Raw genomic sequence first — 25,946 nt, 5'->3', positions numbered from 1 at the left:
GGGTGTTTCTTGTAGATCATCCATCAGGGTCCACTTCAGAAAGCTGGATTGGTCTGAGAATTCACTATTTCCCATTTCTATTTGGATTTATTCTCAGTCCTGATGACTTGTTTTTATTAAGAAGTAGTAATCTTCCTGTGCTGTTAGTTTCGATGTTAGAATTCTACTTTTGGAATGCTTAAAAAAGAGTATATAAGCTTAAGGAACGGAAGTAGCTGAAGAGAGAGCGGCTAGAGTACCGAGTTCAAATATCAGTTCTCTGAGTTAGCGACATTCAGAGGGTGATGAGCGAAGAAACGTTTGTATATGGCAGTGTGCTTTGCAGGGAAGATATTTGCAAAGTTTTCTGCTGTGCACCATAAGTGTTGTCCGTAAAGAACTCGAACTGTGATGACTCTGTGCTGAAGTTCCCAGGAGGGGCTCAAAGAGCTAACACAGACTGCCACACGAGAGCCGCCACGGATGTGACTGTCTGTACTTTTTTTTTCCCAAAAAAATTTCTCTTGCTACTTCTTTCCTTCAAAGTCTTTTTCCTCATAAGGACAGTTTCTTTAAAAGCTTAACGCCTATTTACAAAGAGGCATCAACTGTGAGTTAATCTTAAGAATACGATTTGTTAAATCTGGTTAAGGAATTTCCAACACCCTCCCTTCTCCCAACTTAAAATGAAAGGGTGCTTTCTTTAGCCCTTTGTCTCCAACATAGTTTCGGACCCTACCACCAGCTGCCTGAAGTTTTAGGATTGATAACAGCTAAACAAATATGCACTGACCTCTCAAAATACTGCTTCATAGCCATAGAGCATGGCTCACCCGTTGAGGAAGAACCACGTTCCTTTTTCTAATTTTGAGAGGCCTTCTAATGTGTTTTGGGTCCAAAAATCACTATACCCTTCTAATCTCCAAGCCCAGCAGAACTGCAGCTGCTGCGCCCTGGTAATGACCAGGACCACCACAGTAAGGAGGCCCCCTTGGAAGGTGAGACAGTTGGCTATTTCCTGGAGGTAACTTTCAAGAGCAGCAAGTTCTGTTGACTCCCCAGATGCTATGTAACCGCTGCGGGCGGGCTCAGAGCTCGCTGGCCGCCCCTGAGAGCCCCCCACAGCCAGGGGGCGGTGTGCAGGGCACGGGTGGGAGGGGCATCCTCCTGCCTCCAGTGCTTGGTTACCCATTCCTCAGCTTGAGAGTTTGCCTGAATACCTTTAGGAAATGCCAATGCTCATACTTATTAGGTCTCCTTAAAATAAAAATATTGCTTCCTATTGTGGAATAATTGCTTTTCCAACCCTGTTAGCCTGTGTAAAACTTTCCATGGGAAATTTGGTGAACAAAAGCCTATGTGACTATTTTTGTCTTCTATAATCATCATATGTCACCAACGGCAAACTTATTTTCATTTATATCCAGTTTCTTGTGACCAATAGAGAAGTGTAAACAGAAACTCTCCTTTTCTATCTTGATTCTTCGCCCTGGCAACACAGCAGTCGAGAATGATTTTGTTAGCAGTAGCCCCTCTTGTGAACTTTTGCGCAGACCCGCTACAAGTCGTTTTCACGGAGCGCAGGTGAACACGTGTATGTTAGTACAGCGGAACTGACCAGGGCCCTCTTCTTCTGATGTGTTGATGTATTTCTCTCTCTCTCTTTTTTCCCCCGCTTACTCCTTCAATTTTTTCCTGAAGCTTTCTCTCAAGCTGGTAAGCACAATTATTCCTTGCATGTCCTGAATCTAATTGGGGCTTTGGTGTGTGTTTTATTGTGCTATGCCTTGTGCAACGTATCTTCAAAGTTAACTGTTGATTTGTGTTTCTCTCGTGTCTGCTTGCGTTGGTGTTTCTTTGTCAAACCTTTGAAAACCAAAGGTCTAGAATCTAATCAAGGTGATCTTAATCTTTGCAAATTGCTAAGAAAATTAACGCTTAACTCATGATTTGGTTTTCTTTATTACTGGGGCCTTAAGAGGATGACTAGTGTTGATAAAGTTTATTTAAATATGAACATAAATATAAATATTAAATATGGGGGAGTTTGTTTATTGGGTCATTTTGAATAAAAGTAAATTTAATAGTTGAAAGGTGCTCCTCCCTGGGAGCCAGAGAAGCAGATGGAGAGCTCTGGCACCTGAGGGGGACATGCAGGAACGATGCCAGTCTCAAGCTCAGGTCTAAGGCGGCCTTCGAGAATTGAAAACTGCGAAATCTCGAAGGTGCTGCATAAGTACCTTGGTGCCTTGTGCATGGCTGATTCAAGAAATCACAAGGTGATTTAATAGACAGTGAACAAGCCTCCTCAGCCTTCCTACCATGATTGACTGGGTGTTCTGTGTTTTACTCAATTGTACAGCACTAGTAAAGAGTCCAACTAATCATTAAATTTATTAAAAGAAACTCTCATTTAACCACATAACCCATAACTACCCTCCAGATATGTGTAAGCCACGTAGTATTCTCAAACACCACAGCTGAGAAGGTCCTGAGATGATGAGCAATGGTAAACGGTGACCATTCGCCCAGGAATAAGACCAGCACTTTACGCACTGCTGTTGATAACGGAGGGTGATATTTGCTGGTGATCCTTATATATGCATATTCATAAATACATAATTGTTTTCAACCCGACTCAGTATTTGGCAACTGCCCCAACCCTAAAGAAAACGGGTATTTTATTAAATTAAACATTGCTTAGACTGTGAAATAAGATCCAGAGAAGGGTTCTTGATTAAGGTCTCTACAAGAAGGAAGGATGTAGACGCTTAAATGAACTGAGTTCCTCAGCAGTCTGGATTCGGCAGAAATGGAGCAGCTAACCGGGGTCTCTCAGATGCCAGGGTGTCCTTCCTCCCTTTCTTTGTTGTTTCGATGAGGTGCTAGCAGCCAGCGATCACCGCATCAGGAGCCTTTCTGTCTGACATACAGACCACTGACCGCCCTGGTGGCGAATTGTTGTTTTATACCCTGACTTTCAAGTTCCTGAAGAAGTGGCGTGTTGCACAAAGGCGGCTTAGGGGTAAAAACCAGAAAACTCAGGCAGAGCTCAGGAGCAAGTGTTCGATCCCAGGAGCATGTCCAACAAGAGCCTCTTAGAGCCACAGGACTGAAAGCAGACATCTACGCACACGGCCGCCCCTTCCAACACCTGGTATGGCCAGTCTGCGTGTGAACTGGGCTGTTCCAAAGATTCCAGAAAACCCATCCTGAATCAAAGCTGGAAATAAAAATTCCTTTGTGGCAAAATGAATCATAGGTCAGAGTATTGTTTGAAAGAATTCAAGCTTCAAAAGGCTAATTGGACACAAAGATGTTTAAGGTACTTTCCAGAAACCTTGAGTTTCTTTGGATCTTTCAGAAACTGTTGATCTGAATCTCCAATGGCAACGTCAGGTTTGTCTGAGGCGTAGTCACTGAGATTCGATTTAAATACCAACACAGAAACACAGAACATCTATTGAAAGGGACCTAATTGCTCAATTAGACTGACTCCTGATCAAGCGAAGAGAATTTGTTTATTATTTAATTGTTTTCATTTTTCTAAATAATCCGGGCTGTGTTTTTGTTGTCTAGGGCAATCTATTTATGAGTCATACAGTGTGTTTCACTTACAGATTTCTGTGCAGCTGTTCACACGCCAGTGCAACTCGTACACCTGCTCGCAGTCTAGACCCGTGTGGGCCAGCGTGGTGGCCACTCACCACACGCGGCTATTTAGATTTTAGTCAATTAAAATTAACTAAATTTTAAAATTTCAGTTCCACAGTTGCACTAGCCACATTTCAAGTGCTCAGTAGCCACGTGCGGCTACTGTATTGGACAGTGCAGCTATGAGGACATTTTGATCATTCTGGAAAGTTCTTTTGGACTCGTAGCACATAGTGAGGCTCAATGAATGTTAATGAACGCTGACCACTTTCTCGATCTCCTCACTTCTGAAGCAGTGTATTTTACACTGTTTTGTTGCGTTCCAGCATTAAAACAAAAACAAAACCAAAAACCTCAATTCTAGAAAACATGCTGACCTGTTGTAAGTAAATTCAACATGAAAACAAAATATGGAGCTTCCAGGCTCCGTGATTGAACTGAGCAAATTGAAAAGCACGTAATTAAGGTTTCAAGTTTTATAACACGATAGTGTATGGAAAAGAAAAAACAAATCTGGTTTATTTTTATATTGAAGATTAGTTTGCTTCATCTTAGTTTTAGAGGCAAATTGAACTTCCTTGGTTTGGCCTTAGGGGATATTCCCTGCCATCACTCTGGTTTCACTCAAATCTTATCTCCTCCCACTCTCTCTCTCTCTCTCTCTTTCTCTCTCTCTCTCTCTCTCTCTCTCTCTCTCACACACACACACACACACACACACAAGTCTTTGAGAGCATTAGCGGAAAGGTCTTGGCGTGGCCTTACTGGTAAACTATTTGCTGAACCACACGCTTCCAGCAGCCTGGCATTTTGTCCTAAGCAGCCTAGGAATTCCAGTCACACGCCCCCAAGTAAGCCGCTTGGCAACTTCAGCTTGATTTTGGAATGACATTATCTGGGTCCCTTCTTTTCCACCCACTCCCAAGCCAGCCTTGCCTTTGTTTATTTGGTTCTAAAATAAAATCTTTTTTTTTTTTCCTAAATTCCCCAGCTTATCCCTGGTTATTGAATAAATTTCTCTTTCTTTATGAAAATCACCTCATTTAAGTAAAAGCGCTTGATAACCACAACTTAGCCACAGCTTGTAACAAGTCTGTATGGAAAAGTCTAGAAACTCACTGTTGACGTTTTCTACTTAAATCGCATGCACAGAGGAGAGATAGCAATTGTTTTTGAAAGGGACTCAAGAGATCAGAATATACTCCTGATGGATTAAAAATAGCTGAGGTTGATTTCCTAGGCCGTGGGCAGTAGATTTTTGAGGTGGGGGAATTATACGTGGATTTCCCGACTGTATAGGAATTTTCTAGTGACCCTAAAGATGTCAAAAAGAAGTGAGCTGACTTTTAGAGGCAGCAGAGTGCGTGGGGGTAGAGGGAGGATGTGTTTTTTTTAATGTCCTTTACACCCACATTCTCTGAGGTACTAGATGTCCCCTCTGTCACTTCGCGAGGATGGAAACTTTTGGCCTCAGCCTGTGTGAGGGGACGGGAAGGAATACTCAGACTAGGGGGGAAAAGCAGGGCCTTCGACATGAGACAGTTGATGGGGGTACTTACCACTGTTTTATATGAAGAAAACATCAACTTCCTTAAAACTTCAGTGTTGCCACCGACACTGACAGTAAAGTGAAGGATCTGTCTCAAAATTTGTTTTCCACTGATTCTCAGTGGAGTCAGAAGTATTTCTTCCTTTCTCCCCCTGCAACATGGCTCCGTGCCTTTTCCGAGGCGGTTCGGCCGGCATCCACGGCCCGGGAAATGGTTTGTGGGACTTCTGCCGTTTGCATGCATTGATTCTGCATCTCAGCTGGGTGTCGTGGGAAAGAGCTTAATTTATTTCATGAAAATACATGCAGACGTCTGTCCCCCTGGCGTCTGGGGAATTTTCCCTGCGGGCTCTCCTCGGGATCTGTTCCCCAGCAGCCCCGAGGGCCTTCGCGGCTCACGCGTGTTTGCATCCGCAGGGCGCCGCGCCAGAGGACTTCAGCAACCTCCCGCCCGAGCAGAGGAGGAAAAAGCTGCAGCAGAAAGTCGACGAATTAAATAAAGACATTCAGAAGGAGATGGATCAAAGGTAGAGTGGATCCATGTGACCTCCTGAGACGTTCCACTTCAGTTTGCAAAGATGGGCAATCCTAAAGGAGATCCTAATAGAAGCAGTTATTTCAGCCGTGTGTTTTGTCCTAGATCGTCCACTGGATTGCTTTATTACAGCTTGGGAGAATTCTTTGAACAAATAGGTTTTATTCTGAGTTTTGGGAACAAAATACATATGGTTATCTCTTTTATCACGGGTATAAAAGTGAGGTTTTTTTGTACAAATGAGGAAGAAGGAAGTAGCATGAACCCCGCCCCCTCTCTTGCCCCACATCCTAGTTTTGGGTCCAGAATGTACCTTCCTTTCTTTCTTTTTTTCTTCTTCTCCCCAAAGCCCCCCGGAACATAGTTGTATCTTCTAGCTGTAGGTCCTTCTAGTTCTGTTGTGTGGGATGTCGCCTCAGCATGGCCTGAGGAGCAGTGCCATGTCCACTGCACAGATGCCAACCAAAAGAAAATTGGTGTGAAAAGGCTGACTTTCAGGCCCCCCCCCAAAAATCCAAACTATTCAACTGAAGAGAGTCAACTTCATAATAATAAGAGATTCAAATAACAAATGGTTCAATTCACCAAGAAGATACAAAATTTTAAATCTGTATGACCACAATAGCATAACCTCCAAACATGAACAAGCAAAAGTTGACAGAAGTACAGAAATACAAATATATCATTATATGGGAGATGTTTAATGCTCTTCTCTTAGTAATTGATAGAACAGATTAACAGAGTCAGGACAGAAGATCTGAGTAATGTAGTTAACAAAATTGACCTCATACACAAACGCAACAGCTGCCTTATACACAGTCTTTTCGAGCACACACGGAACATTTCCAAGAATTGAGCACACCCTGGTTTCATAACGCAAATCTCAGCAAACATCAAAGACAGATACCAGGCGAGGTATGTTCTCTGAAGCTTGAAATTGAGCTGGATACCAGTAACAAAAATTTTGAAATTAAGAAATGTAGTTCTAAATAGCACAGAGACTAAAGAAGAAATCATAATAGATATTAGAAAATATATGGAACACACATTCCACCTATCAGTGTCTGGGATGTCACTAAAGCCGTGCTTATAAAGGGAAATTTATAGCTTTCAGTAAATATTAAAAACAAAGAAAGCTAAAAATCGGTGAGTTAAGTATCTAAGAAGTTAGAAAAAGAACAGCAAATTAAACCAGAGAAAATAGAAGAAAGGAAATAGTAAAGAAAATAATGTAAGTTAAATAAATAGAAAAAATATACATTCAACAGAAAGGATCAACAGATGCGAAAGTTAGTTCTTTGCAAAGATGAACAAAATTGATAAACCTCTGGAGGGACTGATCAGGAGAGAGCAGAAGGAGGAGAATGAAGATGATGAAGTTAGACAACTCTTGAGAGGTTTTGCTGAGAAATGGGGCGGTGGCTGGAGGGCGGGGCCACGAAGTCGAGAGGAAATGTATAAAGGGGGACGACACTACAATTTGTTTGTTGTAAGGACGTTTGTTCGTCTAACAGATATTTTTGAGCATCTGCCGTGTGCCAGCATTGTCCCGCCCACTGGAGATGCATCAAGTTAACAACAGGGCTTGAGCCCATCGAGCTAGGAAGAGACAGGCAGCAGACAATGAGCGCAACGATCAGTGATGTAATGTGGGAAAGTGATACATGCTAGGGAAAGAAAGGGAGTGGAGCGAGGGCACGGGGCTGGGGGGCCAGTGGATGAGGGCTCCAGTCGGGGAGTGGCCTTCGGGAAGAGTGGACAGACACTTCACCACTGTCCACCAAGGGGGTGGCAGGCTACATGTGCTCAGATGCAAGGAGGCGGCGGGGGGGGGGGGGGGGGGGGGTGAGGACCTGTGGAAATTCTGTTCCTATTATTTCTGTATTTTCAGTTAAACTATTTCCCATGGCTCAAAATATAATTTGGTTTGTTGGTCTTGTCTTGTATGACTGGTTTAGATTTTCTTTTGCTGAAGCTCATTAAAGTTGGCCCCTTACCCCTGGCAAAGAGTCATCTGCTCTAAGCTTGCAGCAACTCAAACCCGACTGCAAGTCCCTTGAAGCCTGGGCTGAAGTTCGCAGAGTTCTTTGGTCCTACAGATAAGCCCACGCGTGCCCGCAACGCTTCTCCGGGGGTTCCTCACTCGGGCTGCTGTGGGAGGGCTTCCAACACGAGATTTCAGGAAGGGTGTGGCATCTTGCAGTACGCAGCTCTGTTGCCCGCCTGTCTTGGAGACCAGCTGTGGGTTCAGTTTCTTAACAGTGGAAATAGTGTATAATAAAATTCCCAAAGCAGTTACCTGTGCTTCCTTCACGAGGTAAACTCAGCGCAGCCCGCAAGGCCCGAGATGCCGGCTGTAGCTTTGGTTCGTGTAAAGAATAGTTGGTTTGTTGCTATTGTTGTTTGCGGCAGAGGGGGTGTGGTGCAGGATTACGTCTCTCACTGGCTGAAGACAATAGGGAGGTCCCATCCCAAAAAGGCAGCTGCAATTTAAATATCTGTCTCTGGATTATACAGACCTTGGTAGCAGAATTCTTCCAGAGGCGTTTTAGAGCCAGCCCCAACAGGCCCTCTAGTCCACGCTCAGAATCCCCCCACGCTCCCTCCCATGCACAGGGTTTCCCAGGTGGTAGGAGGATCTGATTGGCTGACGACATTAACATTTACCAGGCTCTGCTCATTCTTTTTTCAGAGATGCCATAACAAAAATGAAAGATGTTTACCTAAAGAATCCTCAGATGGGAGACCCAGCCAGTTTGGATCACAAATTAACAGAAGTCAGCCAAAATATCGAAAAATTGAGACTAGAGGCCCAGAAATTTGAGGTATGAAAAAGCTGTTGTGGAGAAGCTTTGTTGGAGAAAAAGAAACGGAAGAAGGGATGGGTGTCATGAAGGGCGTGTTGTGGAGCGCCAACATTTCTCTGAGAGAGACGGCTTGGAAATGGCGCCGTGTTTCATGATTTAAGGGAAAATATGCCGTCATCCATTGAGCGTCCTGCTTTTCAGCATATCCTATTTTAATTGTGTCTCTAAAACTCACACTGTTTACAGCTGCATTTGTACACGGTGTTGCTTTTAATTTAAGTTTGTTCTGCTTCATTTCATGTTGATAGCGGATGCAGTGGGAGTGTACAATTGTTCGTCATTTCAGTAAATCAAAAAACAATTTTAAAAAATCACTTGAAATATGTTATTGTTCTTTCAAAGGACCCATTATCAAAAGGTTATATATATATATGAAAACCAATAAGAAACGGAAATGAGAAATGACTAGGAAACACCAATAATAAGTGTTTTAAGGAGAGAGGGGAGCACCCAAAGGCTGTGGGCAAAAGTCTTCTTTTTTCCCCCTAATTTAAAGAGGTCTCCAGAGCATGGAAGAAGAAATTAGTAACCGATCATTCCAATCAGGATAGGTTATTGTGGCTTTTTTCATTCTTCCTAGAATCTGTTGAAAGTTTTTAATGTTTGAGTTTTTAGAACCTGGAAATGTCCTTTTCTGGTCATTTTTATTCCTCTGCCTTTCGAATAGCATGACTATTTCAAATTTTGCTGATTTTATTTCCTACGTATGAGTTTCTTCATTATTAAAAAAACGTTACACTTTTAAAAATATGGGAAGTATGGCTTTCAAACTTAGTCACTGCCCTAGTGTGGCAGTCCCCTTGTGTTTCCCAGTGTGACCTCACGGTCACAGAATTTCTGGAACCAGAAGGAACTAGAAGTGATTTATCCAAAGCCACACAGCTGTTTAAAAAGCCCAAGAGTAGAACGTGGTCCGGGGTTCCTTCTGCCACAATGCAAGCGATTGCCTACATCTAAGTTTGCTCCCACTTCTCCAGCTGGGGGTGAAATGGAAACAGTTGCCTGTAGGAGCATTTATACAGTGAAAAGCAAAAACACCGGAGGCTCCACCCTGATGTGGGCCTTCTCGAATCAGCTTCACTGACCAACGAGCAGCCCAAATTGGGGGCCTTAAGACTCCCTGCTCAGGCGCTCAGCTGAGCTCAGGCCAGGGTCTGTCGTGGCATTTGTTTCCAGGCGTGGCTGGCGGAGGTTGAAGGCAGGCTCCCAGCGCGCAGCGACCAGGCCCGCCGACAGAGCGGCATGTACGACACCCAGAGCCCAGCGACCGTCAACAACTGCGCCCAGGACCGCGAGAGGTACAGTATCTGCACAGGGCCTGCTTTCGAGCAAGGGAGCAATGTTACTGTGTATTCGGTTCTCGACTCTGGAATGTGGAAACGAGCATAAGGCGCTTGTTAGACACCAAAGTGCCTGTGATGACGGATCTCAGGTTCTCTCCCCGGTGCAGGGTTCTGATACCACATGGGAGGGTGACAGAGCATGGGGGGTGATTTGAAGTGGCCTTAGTTACGGCACTTGGGGGCCTCAAGCACTTTGCTCTCAAGGGGGCTGGACTGGAGTCCTCCCGGGGGCAGTCGCTATAGTTGCTGTGTGTCTTCCTCTCTTGAGCAGCCCGGATGGCAGTTACACGGAGGAGCAGAGTCAGGAGAGTGAGGTGAAGGTGCTGGCCACGGATTTTGACGACGAGTTCGATGATGAGGAGCCCCTCCCTGCCATAGGGACTTGTAAAGCTCTCTACACCTTTGAAGGTAACACACGTGCCAGCCCAAGGCCCCCACTTTTCATAAACTTCCTGTGTCACTCTTCTCTTTCTCGGATCACACCTTCTTTTGAAGCCTTCCAGATCTTTCTCTGCTACTCTCTTGCTCTGCGCATAGTATTATTGTCGTTTGGTCGACGGCTGTCTGTTTTGCCCTCTGGTCTGTGCAGTTTAACACCTTCCAATGAGCTTAATTACAGCAGATGGCAGGGAGTAATGACTGTCTCACCCGTGCGTTCAGTTCTCGCAGAGCCCCTGTCCCGTAAAGACCCCTGAAGGGGTGGGATGCGGGTGGGATGCTGTAGCATCTGCCTTGGACACACATCCTACAGGGGACAGCCTGCAGGATTTCCCAGAGGAGGGGGAGAGAGTGATGGGGGCTTCCTGGGGGCGTGAATCACTACCTTAACAGAACTCAGAGAACTCTCTGTGCAGCCATGTCTCAGAGGAACAGGCATTGCCAGCCGTGGAGGTGAGGAAAGCATGGGGCTCCTGTGGCTGGAGCCCAGATGTCTTAGGTGCTACTAGTGGAATTTGAGATGAGAAAGTAGGCAGTGTCAGTGGGGAGGTGGGTGTGAGAGAAACGTGGATTTTACTTGGCAAGCATTGAGGAACTATTCAAAGTATCGCGGGTGTTGACACGCTCAGAGCTGTACCTTAGGCCATTTAGTGTCATGTGTAAGTTCAATCAGAAAACAGGGATAATGGTTAGAAAGATTAGCCTGGTGTTTCCTAAACCGATGAACCTTGAAATGATGTCCTGAGAATGTTAATAAGGATGCTACGAAAGAAGCAATCAGAGCTCAGAGAAGTTTGGGAAGCCCTGGGATCAATGAATTTTACAGATTTCTTTACTACAGGACTTTTCAGAGCCTTTGATAGACTAAATGTTCATTGTGACAAAACAAGAAAGAGAAGTACCAGGTTAAATGTTCCCCGTGTTACTTCATGTCCTCAGGCCCCCCTCAGCCCCCTCAGCCCCCACAGTGCCCCCCCGTCAACAGCTCCCAAAACAAGTGGCCTTTCAGAATACTGTTCGGGCAGTGGTGGCTCGTCTTTTGACATTATCTTAGCAGATGTCTTGGGGGCCTCAATTAGGGAATGGACACAGAGATGCCGCAGTCAACAAACTGCTCAGCCTGGTGGCTGACTGGAAGTCGGGAAGAAAGAGGGGAGGAAATCACAGATGAGTCCCGAAGTTGCATTCCCGGGACAGTGGCAGTCCAGTGCACGGGAAAGCAGGGGATCTAGTTGGGGAGGAACAATGACGAGTCCAGGTTAACCCATGTTGCGTGTCAGGAGTCAGGCAAACACCAAGGTGTGCTTCAGGCAGAAGGAGAAGTGGAACCTTAGGCACAGACAAGAACCAGCATGGGAGAAAGGAGTGGGGATGAGGTGTAATTGAGGCCATGGGAGTCCTTTCACCGCAAGAGAGAGATGCAAGAGGGAAGAAGAGAAGAGAAGAGGACCAAAGACTTCCCTTGGGGAGAAACTGCTGTTCTGGGAAGAGGAGGGCTCCTTGGAGGAGGAGAGAAGGGTCCTTAGAGAGATGCAGGGTGAGGACCTGGAAGCTTCGGGACAAGGAGCAAAGGACCAGAGCATCCGCGTATGCGCCTCGTCTTGTACCACACTTGTTTCACTGCAAAGCCCCGTTTGCTCTCGGTCTGGATTTGACGAGAAAACTAAAATATTCCAATATTGCTTTTTCAGGTCAGAATGAAGGAACCATTTCAGTAGTTGAAGGAGAAACACTGTACGTCATAGAGGAGGACAAAGGTGATGGCTGGACCCGCATTCGGAGAAGTGAAGATGAAGAGGGTTATGTCCCCACTTCCTACGTCGAAGTCTATTTGGACAAAAATGCCAAAGGTGCTAAGACTTATATTTAATACAACTTTGAAACATTTTTTTAAAAATTGGAGTTGTTTCTCCCCACACCTGTGACTGTTCCAGGCACTTCTTCAGAAGCCTGGATGGACGGCACCGCAGTCTATGTCCCTGTGGCCACACGGTGGACTCATAGGCATCTCACACCTGAATTTCCTTGGTTAGTCTTGACTCTAATCAAGTTTCTCTTGTTGATGAAATTTTCTGTGGAAAGCTGCCAGCTGCCAATTTGCAACTGTGTCATTTGAAATCTGATAAACGTTTCCTCTTTCGGCAGCACCACAGATAACAAAACAAAGCTGCCTTCTAGCTTCTAATCAATATTTCTGAATTTAAAAGTCCACTTACATCATAGGGGTGCAGAAGACTTCAGTTCTCTTATTTATATCTAGTACCTGCCATAAATTGAAGTACCTTAGACTGTTACAGTTTGTAACTTAATAAATTGAACTACGCTAGTTTGTTAAATTTTATAATCATTCACTATGGAGGAAGTCATAAATAAAAGCTCCCCTTCTTAAGGAAAGAAGGAAATAAGATTCTTACATTGGTACCAAAAGTGTGTATTTTTACTTAAACGTGGTTAAGATCATTGCTAGATCATCAGGGTTATCCTCTTAGGTCTATACGGTCCCGAGCAACCGACTGAAATCTGGAAAAATCTGGCTGATCACCCAGTTGATTTTTACCTATGACTGCTGATCTCCCCTCTGCCAACTGACAGAGTCGATCAGATGTGCTAGTGCTTTTAGATAAACTTATATAAAAATGGCGCACTTCATTCTGTTCTGTTGGAAGTTTTGTGGCAACTATTCAGCTCACACCTCCCCAGCTGGGGCTCTAAATAGAACCCAGGGCAGCAGCAGCTGTTTCTACACACAGACCCCTGCACGTCACTTTTCAAAGATGGGATTGTGTGTGTGTGTGTGTGTGAGGAAGATTGGCCCTGGGCTAACATCTGTTGCCAATCGTCCTCTTTTTGCTTGAGGAGGATTGTCCCTGAGCTAACATCCGTGTGAAACTTCCTCCATTTTGTATGTGGGCCATGGCCACAGCATGGCTTGATGAGTGGTGTGTAGGTCCATGCCCGGGATCCGAATACGTGAATCCTGGGGGACGCCAAAGTGGTGCATGCAAACCCAACCACTATGCCACCAGGCCAGCCCCAGGACTTTTTGGGTTTTTTTAATCATTGGCATCTTTAAAACCCGAAGTGTGAATTTACTGAAAATTGTTTTAGAATTTCCAGTTCATTTTATATAATCAAGTATAGCCAGAATAAAATAAAATGTTTCCCCATCTTTAAAGGAATCTGGGTCACATGGGGATTTGCATTTTTAAATTGGCCAGACAGGTAGCGAAGTAGTCGGTCACATGCATAGAGGAGTACCGAGCCCAGGGTTCGTGCCCATTTTGAGAATCTGCCCTGAGATCATGGAGAATCAGCTATAAGTGGGTCAGAATGAAGATGGTGGGTTGAGAGTCTCTTTTTATTTGGCTTTGAAAATTATTCATGTCAAATAGGAAATTAGCTCCTTGCCTTTACATTGTGGGCTCCTTTTATAAGCTCAAGTCCATTTAGAGCTGATTCTAAAAGGGACAGCAGCCTATCGGGGGCTGGGACTCAGCAGGAGTGAGGGGGTGCTGGCTGCAGATTCTAGCAGAAAGGTCACTGACATTTCACAAAGGTCACCAAAGTGGAATTCAGTCACCTTTACTTAAGACAGCTTGATTTTTAAAATGCTTTTTATTTTTAAATAATTATGGATTCTCAGGAAGCTGCAGAGGTGGTACAGAGCAATCCCGTGTGCCCATCCCCCAGTGTCTCTCCGTGGTTGTATCTGCCACAATTGTAGTACAGGATCAAAAGCAGGAAACATTGATTTTTTAAATATTACTTTGTAATTCACATCTCTTTTGAATTATTATACCTTTGCTGACATGATATCGATAAGGCCACTCAAGGAAATCATTTCAGGTCTCCTTTTCAAGTATTGCAACAAGCAAGTCAACTGACCCTTACGCCAGAGAGATTTGTTTCCATGAGCAGTAGGTGGTCACAGCTGTGGCCATGTCACCAAGCGAATGGGAGACTCGAGTTAATAAAATCCGACCTTTCTATCCCACGATGAACTCATTTCCAGACTATGAACTATTGGAGAAAGTGAACTCAGTGCTGAAAAAGTCTTAAACAGGGCAAGACATTAGCCTTTTAAAAGCCTGCCTTGAAAAGGACGGCATTCCTTGAAGTTGGGTTTTTTCCTTAGAGTTGTGCAAATTTGATTCAGAAGATCCCTCAGTAGGCTCCAGGGGCCGGTGGGTGGTCTGATCCTTAGGAAGCTGTGTGCCTCCAGGCGGGTAACAGATGAGTCTCTGGAATCTGTCTCAACAGTGAAAGATATGTTGCCGGTCTACTTCCGGCTCCTGAATGCGGGAAGCGTTAGAAAAAGCATGGGAACAATTGCCAGAGAAGTAGGATTTCCATTTCCACCCAAAGTATACTTTGTTTCTTCCAACAGTTACCTGTTAAAAGCAGGCTTGTTTATGAAGTTTTCTCCTTTTATTTTAGAGACAATGTACATGTGGAAGCCCTCTTCCCTACCTTGTTGATACATCTGTTCCCCACAGACACGACCCCTAAACCCATCCCAGCGGGCGGGGCTGCCGCTCCGATGCCCTGTAGTCAGAGCAGGAGGCTCATTTTCCGCAGTGGGGGGGGGCTCTTTTTGGTGTGTGTGGTGTCTACGATGTGACGATTTAATAACTGCCAAAATATTTAGACTAGAGCAACTTCCACTTGGTCAACTGGATTGTGACTGTCCTCTTTGATGGTTGTGCTTTTGAAAATTGCTCTCTGTTAAATATGTCCCTAATCCCCCACCCCATATATTTGTATATACTGCCATTTAAAAACTAAAAGGATGACTTGAATTCGTTGTTTTAACGTTTGACTCTTTTATCTGTTTGTTTTATTGCTGATTCTGCTGCCTAATGACCTTTCTGCTTTGTAAGGCGGCGGGGCAGCGGCCCGGACTGTTACCCTGTAGCTAGGCCCCCTGCCGGCTGCTCCACACTTGAGTTTATTATAGACACTTGGGTTCTGAGTAAGTTTGTTTGACTATGGCCACCATGATTGTTTCTCTCTATTCTTATCCTAAAAGAAAAGAATCTGTCTGGCACCTTTTAGTTGTACCCTCATATCTGCCTCTCTAATAAACATTATATTTTTCTCAGTGTTGTGTATTTTAAATGATTTTTCTCCTTTCTGAGAAATTTCTTCGGTGTAATACAAGCATTTAACTCTTTCGTCTTCAGTAATGGGGGATTTCCTAGCCAAATGCTTTTTTAAAATTCTGCCTCTTCCCTCCTTTGAAATGATGACACCTTCTCTGTGTTTCCTGCACCTAAGGGCTCAAGGTCTATCTCTCTTGTTCCTTCTACCCCATAAGATGAAGAACTTTCACTGGTTATTGCTAAGTAAACATTGGATGACAAGTTTTTCTTTTCACCAAAGATTTTACATTTTACTGCTAAAGAACCAGAGTGTCAACCAGAGAGAGAATTGGCCCTTAAGTTCCTTCCATCTTTCTGGGGAGCTGGCCCCATCTCCTTCTTTCTCTCGAAACTCAATTTATTAGAAAGATGAGTTGGGTGGACGGGTGCATCGTCATCCATCTGGGCTTCTCTGACCCCGAAGGAAAGATGAGCTACTGACTGGACACAAAACCGTGAAAGTTCCTTATCTCGGATGTGCCCTGTGGTAACCAATTGCTCTAAAAACGCCCCGCCCCTCCCACCCCCCCCTCCCAGGGCGGGCAGCTTGGAGCAGAATGCCCGCCCCTGATGCTGGGCCTTCCTCTCTGACAGTGTTTTCTTTCTCTTTCTTTTTGTGTTGTAGATTCCTAAAGGTGGCTGTGGAGCCAGAGCCTCCGGAAGTCTTCCCAGGAGAAACCCTTCGGTCTGCTTGTCTCCACAGGCCCCGCTGCCCGCCCGCTCGCCCGCCTGCGTGATCAGACTGCCCCCCAGGCTGGGCTGGAGTGTGGCCCTCAGAATCTCAGCCTGAAGTGACGTCCCCACGCCATGCAGCTGCTTGCCTTTTTCCTTCTTTTCTTTTTACAGCATGCTCCTCATGGCCCAGCTCCTCCCATGGCCCAGTCTGGCCGCCTCTTTGGGGGCAGGTCTGTCCCCATTCTGGTCCCCACCCTGCACAGGGCTGTGGAAGGCAGCCAGACATGCGTTCCCTCCTTCCAGGGCTCCTGCCTCAGCCCTCAGTCCACCCGGCGTGTCCTGGCCCGTCCAACGGTTCACACTGTGCCTTTTGTGAAAACTTTGCCACTGGTCTCCTGGGGAGACTAACAGAATCTGGACAAGGAGGGTCAGTGCGCCAGGTGGACTGAGTGCCCGAATGTCGTTGATGCGTTCCCACATTGTTTACGTTAGAAAATCCTCGTCTTTTCCCAAGTCCATTGAGTATTCCATGGTCCTTTTCTGATTACGGGTCCTCACCTCACGCTAAACATTGGCCCTTGCAACATTTCACGGCCTCAGCATGTCCGTGGTGTGCACTGGGGGATGCACACGCACATACATGCACACACCTGCATGCACATGCACATACATGTACACACCTGCATGCACACACACACATACATGTGTGCACACACACATTTTTGTTTGGGGCCCTGTCTTCAGTGGAGGTCAAATTCTAGCTTGTGGGCCAGCCCTGCTGTCGTGACTCTGTCCCCCTTTCATGGGGTCAAGGAAGGCCCCAGGCCACGCGCTCCCCGTTAATGAGAACTGCAGATCGCGGTGCTTTGTGAATGAGTGCCTCGCCTCTGCGTTCGCTCCTTGCACAGTAAAAATCCCCCTTTCCATCAATTCCAAGATTTGCCTCTTAGGATTTTAGTGCTTTTGTCACCAAAGACCCTGTGCTTCTTGTCCTTCAAGTGGTCCTGTGGCTGCAGCTTCTGCGTCTTATCCCATGTTCTTCAGGCCACGCGGAATTAATTGGATTTGCTTTTTGAGCTCAGTTTCCTTCCTCTTATGGATCTGTGAGGAAAATGTGAGGTCATGTGGCCTGTGGCCACTCATGCCTTAGAGCAGCGTAGCTTCTCTTCTTATCTGGTGCAGAAACAGTCAAGAGAAATCATTGGCTGTGAGTTTCTGTCAATGAGAACGCCATCCACGAAGCCCAAGGATGAAATCGAGCATCTTTCTTCTCTTGTTTGGCTTTTGGTAACTAGGTGGTCACCTTGAGCATCCTCAATTCTTTTTGACATTTGTGAATCTAAGACAAGGAAGTCTTACAGGCGCCGAAGGGCCTGGGAGGGAAATGGCAGGTCCTAAGTGCTGGGTCTTCGTTCAGTGAGAACAGACTTTCAGTGAGAAAATGGTTGCCCTCAGCAGACTGGCGTGGACCACGCACCCTCCAGGAGCCCCCCGGTGACTAGAAACGAAGCAGATGCCAAGGGGAAGGAGGGGAAGAGGAAGTGGCTTCAGGTTTGGAGCCAGCGAGCAGGAGCCCTCTGTCACTGCAGTGAGGCCGGGGCGGGGGCCGAGAGCTGCCTGCTCTGCAGCCATGCGTCTCAGGGCTGCTGCATTCACCGGGGCTTCCGTTCCCCACTGTGCGCGGCCCACGTGTGGTCCCCATCAGGACAGACAACACTGAAAGCAGGATGCCAAACAGCGAGAGGAGTCAGGGCCTCACCCGTGTCCCTGCAAACCAACAGGTGTGTGGTTGACCCGGCCATCCCAGTGGCTCCTCGAAGGCTCCTCCGTCAGCAGAGTGACCAGGTGTCACCAGGAACTCCCAAATCCCACCAAGTCCAGCCAACCACTCTCCGCAAGGATGCTACATGGTTCCACAGTCAGGTTTCAGAGCCTCCGTCATGCATGCGCATGGCATCGCTCATGTTAGGGGTCAGGATAGGTTACTTTCCGCCGCATAGGGAGCAAAGGTGTGGGCTGCAGCACCTGGCCTTTTAAGGTCTGTTAAACCCAATCTAGAACATGCTTGGCCCCTCTTGCATCCCCTGCACTTGTTTTTTCCTCTGTATCACCTGTGTCCAAAAAAGAACGGAGATGAGTGCTTCTCAGTGTTAACCTTTGCTTCTCCGCCAGCCCGCGCGGCCGTGTGGAAAGGGCAGTGCTGTACCCGCTGGGCTTAGTAAAGGAAATCAGTTATTCTAGGATAGTCGAGCTATATCATTACTCTGGGAATCCGACTGTGAAGTCACCGGTAGATGATTGCGGAGCAGTTCACATAGAGTAGAGACGTGGGGTCTCCCACCTGCTTCGCGGCGTCCCCTCAGATCCACCGCACGTCATTTCTCCACCAATGCTAGAATACTGTTGTGTTGTAAGAATTACTAGTTTTTAAAGAATCTGCCCTGAAAACGACTTGACTTAACAACAAAGTGCAAGAGAAGAACTTATCATTTACCCAGTTTTCCCCTGCAGGATGGGAACATACGAAGGCAGGGAAAGCCGGGATGGGATTTTCCTTTGGCTCTTTATCACGCTCCGCCTGCAGCCACCCGGCGGTGATGCCCAGGCGAGAGGCTGTAGCCTGGCCCCCCAGCACAGGCCTCTGACGCCTTTGGGTCACATCTGTAATTGCAGAAGGAAGTTGACTGAACATGAAATAGTTATGTTGAGGCTAAGTATTTTTCCAGAAGTTTTGCTTTCAGACTTCCTAATGGCTCTGCCTCCTGGGCTTCTGTCATCGAAAAACTGCTTTAAAAGGTGATCCGAAATTCTGTTTTAACCTGATGTTGAACACCTTTAAACGTGAGGGTTTATTTGTGTGTGTGGCGCTAATTCTAACCTTTGGAGGCATTTCAGTGTTGTCAATGGCCCATTGGCATTGGAAAGGTTCTGGAATCGCCCATCTGTCTCTGGAGATGGAATTAAACCAAATACAGTGCTTCCATTGGAAGGCTTCTGTTGACCTTGTAACTATATGTTAATCCTCTAAATGTTAAATAAAAATATAACTTCTGGCACCGTATCCCGGGATGGTTTTGTTGCACCGAGATGACCCCGGTCACTGAGGCAGCCAGAGTTCCTGGGGCCCAGCCCCAGTCTGCACCTCACCGACTTCCTGTGTAAACCCAAGACAAGCCGTGCAGCCATCTGCCTGGGGAGGGGCTTGAGAGCCAGCCAGCTCTGCAGACCAGCCCACCCACGGGGGGAAAGCTGTCAGAGATGGTCAGGTGGGATCCAGGTGGCCTGGGCCCGGGATTTGGGGAGGCTGCTCATGACCGGGAAGTTTTTTTGCTGCAGATTCAGCTGGCAGCTACTCTAGCTTTTCAGGGACCCTGCTGTGGGGGCGGGGAGCCCTGAAACAGGAGCGTGTCTGCATTTCGTTGGCGGTCTGGTGTCATCAGTGCTCAAGCCCCCCCTCTTGGTGGCTCAAATCGCTGGTTTCTGTGAAGCCGCAGACAGTGTGCAGGTTGAAGTGGGGGGGGGGGGCCTCGTGCCCAGCCCCCACTGGACATATGTGGTGGGAGACCCTTCTGTCACCAGCATTGGAAATCTTGCCCCAGGCTTTCGGGCGAGATGCGCTTGGTTAGCATCCACGCCTATGTCCGAAGGCTCTGTAGGGGCCATGGTAGGAAGACCATTGTCGAGGGGGTGAAACACGAGCAGCCACCCTGGGCGTGAGCAGGGCAGCCTCACTAATGCCAAGTGTGGACTCACTTGCTGAGGGGTGGGAGGTGAGGCCACCAGTAAGAGCCTGGCCTCGGCCTCCCCCACGACGGACGTGAGCGGCCTTCGATCACCCTCAGGGAAGGCGAGGCTAGGAAGCCTGTTCCCAGCACGCTCTTTCTGGGCTTTGTCTCGTTCCAGGAATAGTCTCCGAGGGTCTCCGCAGAAGACATGGAGCGTCTCCTCCTGTGTTTCTGAGAACCTCCCTTCCCTGCAGGGCCTCCGGCGCTGGGCTGGGAAACGGCTCTGCTGACGGGGGCGTGTGGCCTGGCCTCTGCGGGCCTCAGTCTCCTCGGGGAGCTGCTGTGAGAATGGGAGGCACTGGGCCAGCCTGGCAGCGGCTCGCAGACATCAGCTCTGAGTCAGAGCTTGCTCCCAGCCCCAGTGATGGCGTTTGTCACTCTGATGCGGGGACAGACTCCACAGCTCGGGGCTCTAGGACTTGCCCCTGTGCCCAGGGGTCTGAAACACGGAGACGCTGCCCGGCTCGTCCCATGTGTGTGCACCTACCTGGTTCAGTGTTTGGGGCAGTCGGCACCTCACCCCACCACACACCTGAGCCTTCTGGTGACCCACTTCCTCCCCTCTGGGGTTGCAAACGGTGGCAGCAACCCAGAGCCGTGCTGCTGGACAACTCCCTTCCCCGTGCTCTCTCGAGGGGAGGGCGGCCTCTGTAGGCACGGAACTGCTGACTCAGAAGGTTCCAGTGATGCTGCAGACCTGTCAGTCAGGCTCCTCCGGCTGGTATGGGAATCGCACCAGCCGCCCAGGGCAGGCCTGGCGGGCCTCCCTGGCCTCCCCCACCTGCCAGCCTCGCCCAAGTCGCCAGATCTGCTGCACAGGGCCCGGGGCGACCCCTAGTGGAAGAGAAGTCCGAACGTGCGAGGAGAGAAGGGTCCCTAACAAGGTGGCTAGGGATGAAACAGAAGTGGGCAGAGGCAGGGGACTTCAAGTGTGTTCCCTTTTTTCTTAAAACAAAAGAGATCGGTGGGATCGTGAAATCTGTGGGACAGCCTGGAGATCACCCTTTGAATTACTGCTGCAAAAGATGGATGGTGTGGGTCTGAGTGAGGGAGGCGCAGGGGAGGCCGGACAGCGACAAACAGCAGGCCCAGCCCCGTGAGGATCAACGGCCCGTGTGTCCTGCGAGGTGAGGAAGTCCAGTGCCCGGCCAGCCACCCGCCTGGAAGAGGCCTCTCGTTGCCCAGCCTCTGCTGTCCTCCTCTGAGAAGGGAAGCCGTGAGCACTCTGCAGTGTCCTCAGACCCGGGATCACAGGTGCCGGAAGAACAAAGGGATTTCCTCCTTCCCCTCTGCTGGCCCGGAAGCAGCGGGGGCGGGCAGGGTCCTCCAGGGCCTGCAGCATCCTGCTGGGGAGCCCAGTGCCCCTCGCTGCACACAGGCTCCCGCTGCACCAGGCTGAGCCTGCCCCGATCCTGTGGAACCCTGTCCCCAGTGCTGGCTCTCCAGACACCCCCAACCTGGGCTGCTCGCTGGTGTCAAATCCAGGGAAGGCCTGGAGACTGCATCCTAATACACCCCTGGGGCGGCTTTCCAGAACACGCTCCATCCAAAATGTTGACTGCGGCCGGCACCTTCTCTACGACCAGCACATGCCTCTCTGCTGTGGGTCAAGTTGTAGCAGAGAAAAGAGCCAGACGGAGGCAGGGTTCCAGGAGACAACTTCCTCCCGAAGGCACTGGGGCTCAAACGCGGCAGTGTAAGGCTCGCACGGTAGTTCATGTTGCCTGAATTCAAACTAGAACAAAGGTGGGAAGCTCGCTTTCAGGGGGGCTGCACCTGGCACATGCTTTTCCCATGCAGCTTTGTGAGCACAAGTGCAGGCAGACCGAAGGGCTACAGACCCAGGCCGCAGGGGGCCCGCAAACTCCTCAGGCTGCAGGGGTGGCTCCTGGCTCCCTAAGGGGCTGCTGGAGCCAGTCCTGGGCCAGCCCCGGGGAAGAGCCCAACGGAGGGGACAAGGGGACATCGTGGGGAGCAGCAGACCACAGACGGCTCCCCTGCAGCCCCGCGCTTCCCGGCTCCGCTCCGTCCATGAGGTGAACCAGCACAGACTCCTGCTTTGTGTTCAGATTCCAGCATCTAAGTTTGGCCAAGCTACTGAAAAGCCTGGTGTTTCAAGGGAAAATATAAAGGAAACATTTGAAGGCCAACAGGTACCTACGTATTTCTCTCGCAGCTTCCTGTAGTACCATAAATGAATGTCCCCAAACCTCAGAAATCAGTCAACCCTCCAGACAGATCTTCTGCCTTCTCACCTCCCACGGTACCTAAGAAAAGCCAGGCAAACCTGTACCTCGGGATTCCACATAAACAACGTTCAAACGGGAGCAAATCGAAAACTACTACTTAGACACACACGCATGTGTGGCAACACGAGAAAGTGAGGAGAGAGGAAATGCAGGCAGAGTTACTCTGGGGTGGGGCACAGCGGGAGACGTGATCAGGCGGCCCTGGGAGTTCCATGGACCCGGGAACGGGACAGACCCCAGGGCGGCACTGTCACCATTTTATCATTCTTTATAGTGAACACATTTCTGCACACTCCTGTCTGATGAGATTTCACAAGGAATGTTTAAATACATAAAAATCTCAAGTTATTCTCTCCCTGCCAAAACCCAAAAAGTATAAACAAAACCAACCCAAACCGCAGGGACTGTAAAAGGCCAGCACCACTAAAGGTCAGGGAGCTCCCAGTGCCAGACACCAGCAACCGCGATGGAGGCGCCAACGCCCACCGTCAGCCCAGCGACGGCTACCCTCCAGCAGCAGAGCCCTCGCCGCGGTCAGGGAGGGTGACCCCTGCTCCATGGCAGCTCTGACATCGGAGCAACTGAGCCCACGATGCAGTGCCAGCAGGGGACCGGCCTGTGGGATGCGCTGGCCTCATCCTCCGACCACAGCTGGCCCCACGTCTCTGGGGTCGGGGCTGGTTCCAAGAAAGGAAAAACCCATGCGGCCGGGTGTTTAAGGCGGCTCGGCCTCCTCTTCCGCTCTGCAGCCTCCAGAGGCTCTCTCGTTTCAGGGAGCCCTGCACAGCCCCCTCCCAGGCCCAGGTCCGGGCATTTGTAATGTCGGTCGCCATGGCTCCCGGCCCCCCCAACCCGTCCCCAGCCCCCGAGACGGTGGATCCCCCTCCCTCCAGTAACAGAATGAAGGGCAGTGGATGCGGAGACAACAGCGCGGGCTGTGGGGAACGCGTATGTATTTATTATGACATTCTGAACACAAACGAGACCACACAGACGTGGGGTGGGATTACAACCTGCACAGCGGGATCCCTGCGACACCCACAGTGCAGCATGCAGCCGCCAGCTCTGCAGGGGGGCGCCGCTGGCTGCAGAAGCAACTTTCAAAGGACTGTGGCACATGTCAAGAAATCCCAGCAGTGGCTTGCTCTTTGCTCACGTGCACCTCGGTGGGGAAGGGACCAGAGTCCGTAACCCGAGATCACAGAAGCGAGCACCGTGTTTGCGAGAGCTCGAAGGGACCCTGCCAGAACTGCCTGCTGGAATTTCCGCCAAAGCCTGCTTCTAGAGACTGAAGGCCACGGTTTTGGGGGGTCTCATCCTGGGACCCTTCCCAACCCCCCGTTGCTTCGGCCCTGACGAGGTGAGCATCTTTCCCCAGCTGCCTCGTCCAGGGCTTCAGTGCCAGTGGAGGCAAGACTCAGACTCCTGTGCCTGGTGGTCCCTGCGCTCAGCAGCCGCCTCGCTCAGCATCCAGAAGACACAATTCCGGGCCGTGCGTGCGAGAGCTGCCCCAATGCCACCCCTCCCTGGGCCAGGGCTCTACCCAGCTCGGTGCTGGGGAGAAAGGGGAAGTACATTTTCTCTGGCGTCAGCCACCAGGGAAGCTGCGTTAACAGCAAATGAGAGCAAGGCGAGGTACTCCTGTTTCATCATCCCGCTCCCTAGCAGAGGCGAGTTACAGCCAATCCCTGGGGCCAGCTCAGCAGCACAGGGGGAGAGGAGGCCGGCTGCCTCCAGGAACAACCCCTTCTGACAGAAATCCACCCCCGCCTTCGGGTCCCCATCACGAAGGAGTCCGGAGTCGGGAGTCTGTAGGACAAACACTGACAGCAGCCAGGATTCAGGAGCCTTTCTGTGACAAACAGGAGGTGCAGGGGTGAAGCGGGGCCTCGTAGGAACTGGCTCCAGTGACAAGCAGCAGCATCCTCACTGCCCGAGCGCTCGGCACTCTGCCCGCCACTCTGACCGTCTGCCTGCGAGTCCTGGTGCTGGCTGGACCAGGCGCCTGGGGGATGCCCGGCAAGCAGCAGCTACTCTCCACCCCTCCGTCCCAAGGCCACAGCCCCTGAGAGCTCCAGGGACAAAAGCCGGGCCCAATCTAGTGAGAGGGCGGGTTTGGGGGAAACAACGACGACAGTGACGTGTGGGCACTTCCAGGACAAAGACCCAAGTTAACATCATGGAGCCGTGGTGGTGTCAACAAGACGGAAGTGGATATATTTCCTGGCTGCAGCATTACTCACTGTGAACCAAAACAACTTTGCTGCCTCTGTACGCATCTGCATTTCCGAAGCGGCTGGCCTCTCTTCCGAGTACAAACGCACCCTCCACAGGCAGGAGGGCGAGGGCGGAGGCCTGTGGGGACACCAGGTCATCAGCCCAGGGCCCACACGAGGGTTCTTGCAAGCAGCCTCGTGGGAGGTGTGTTCAGGGACACGCTCTTCCAGCACTCAGGGGACACGGAGGGTCTCTGGAGAGTGAGGAGGGCACTTACAGACTGTCCCCCCAAGTCACACGGCCCGGGTCTCGGCTTCAATTTTCTGCTCCCCGTGCAAGCTCTCCGAGTCCTGGAGCTGGGCCACGCTCTGCCGGATGGCAAGCTCGGGGCCGCCGCCATACAGGCTGCTCAGGTAGCCCCAGGTCTCCTCTGAGATCTGCCCGTAGTCAGCTCCTGCAGAGACCAGGGGCCACCCGTGAGGCTGGGCTCGCCCTGGCTCCATCGATGAAGCCATGGTCCCGGCAGAGGGGGCTCTGGGGGCCAGGCCCCAAACGGGAGGGAGGACAACTTTGTGCAAAGCTGTTAAATGGAAATCTCAGGATTTTCCAGTAGAACACCCTTTCTCTGAGGGCTCCAGAGGGGCCGTCTCTGGCTGCTGCCCGCTTCCCAGAGCGGGGAGTCCACACAAAGGGCAGGCAGGCAAAGCCAGCAGAAGGCGTGGGGAGGGGCCTGGAGGACCCACGCAGAAGCCTAGCACGGCGGCCCCCGGGCTCAGGCCCTGGGCCCAGACCGGGGTGAGGCTCAGCCCGACTCAGGCAGATGGCAAGGGGGCTCCTGGAAGGACCGTGAGTGGCAGCCAGGAGGGGCAGGGAAGAGCCCGGTGGGCCTGGGAGGCCGGGGCTGGGGCCGGCGGACTCACCCTGCTTCAGCTGGATGTGGCCGCTTCCTTTGACCTGTGCGATCCTGCTGTTGTCAATGGGCCCAGGGGGCTCTGCAACAGACACGGCACAGGCTCAGCACCTCTGGGCCCCTGAGGCAGCGGGAGGAAACCCCAGAGCCAGCCCCCACCGCGGCCCTCCACCCTGCAACAGACAGAGCCATCCTCCAGGTGTGACTGAGACACCTGTGACGCCAGAGAGGCCGTCCTGAGCCCCAGGGGTCAGCATGAAGTCCCCTGTGGTGAGGTGCTTGGGGCACCAAATGTTCATCTACAGACGTCTGAGTGCCAGAGGGCCTGGTGGCACCCCTGACCCGGCAGAGGGAATTGCTAGGACGCGCACTAGTTTCAGACCCTAGCGTGGGTGGGGGAGGGGGGAAGCCAGTGCCGTGGACGTTGCTCTAATCTCGCTGAGCAGCCCTCCTGTGTGCCCCATATCCCACGTACACCCCAACAACCATGCGAGACGAGAACGGTTTATGGAGACAGGTGACATCACCGTCCAGGTCAGAGCTGGCAGAAGACAAAGAAAGCCAGGGCCCAAGGCAGGGCTCGACTCCGAGTGGGTCCTCGACC

The 25,946-nt window shown here is 49.9% G+C and overlaps 2 protein-coding genes across 33 annotated transcripts in view; one reads left to right on the top strand and one right to left on the bottom strand.

Moving 5' to 3' along the window:
* FNBP1 (formin binding protein 1) overlaps nt 1-19,242 on the top strand; it is a 121,159-nt gene extending 101,917 nt beyond the window's left edge. For 7 of the 28 annotated variants that reach the window (XM_023629141.2, XM_070251663.1, XM_070251660.1 and 4 more), the window contains 6 exons: nt 1,681-1,695; nt 5,600-5,709; nt 8,410-8,542; nt 9,761-9,882; nt 10,196-10,335; nt 12,057-15,466. In XM_023629141.2, the coding sequence (XP_023484909.1) occupies nt 1,681-1,695; nt 5,600-5,709; nt 8,410-8,542; nt 9,761-9,882; nt 10,196-10,335; nt 12,057-12,235 (699 nt within the window). In that variant the 3' untranslated portion in view covers nt 12,236-15,466. Of the gene's footprint in view, nt 1-1,680; nt 1,696-5,599; nt 5,710-8,409; nt 8,543-9,760; nt 9,883-10,195; nt 10,336-12,056; nt 15,467-16,131 lie in introns of those variants that run through there. The other 21 variants (XM_070251664.1, XM_070251659.1, XM_070251653.1 and 18 more) reach the window with 7 other exon arrangements.
* A 3,909-nt stretch (nt 19,243-23,151) lies between these two features.
* Nucleotides 23,152-25,946, bottom strand: part of USP20 (ubiquitin specific peptidase 20) — a 42,619-nt gene continuing 39,824 nt past the window's right edge. For all 5 annotated transcript variants that reach the window (XR_011432619.1, XR_011432620.1, XM_023629126.2 and 2 more), the window contains exons 23-25: nt 25,353-25,424; nt 24,710-24,886; nt 23,152-24,570 (exon numbers count right to left, since the gene is read on the bottom strand). Coding sequence is in view for 3 of the 5 variants with exons in the window: in XM_023629126.2 (XP_023484894.1) it covers nt 24,726-24,886; nt 25,353-25,424 (233 nt within the window). In the remaining 2 variants the exon portion in view is untranslated. The remainder of the gene's footprint in view (nt 24,571-24,709; nt 24,887-25,352; nt 25,425-25,946) is intronic.

The sequence above is a fragment of the Equus caballus genome, chromosome 25, assembly GCF_041296265.1.
Source record: "Equus caballus isolate H_3958 breed thoroughbred chromosome 25, TB-T2T, whole genome shotgun sequence".
NCBI classification, from domain to species: domain Eukaryota; kingdom Metazoa; phylum Chordata; class Mammalia; order Perissodactyla; family Equidae; genus Equus; species Equus caballus.
The sequence above is the reverse complement of the archived record's forward strand: the minus strand, read 5'-3'. Positions and strand labels throughout refer to the sequence as shown.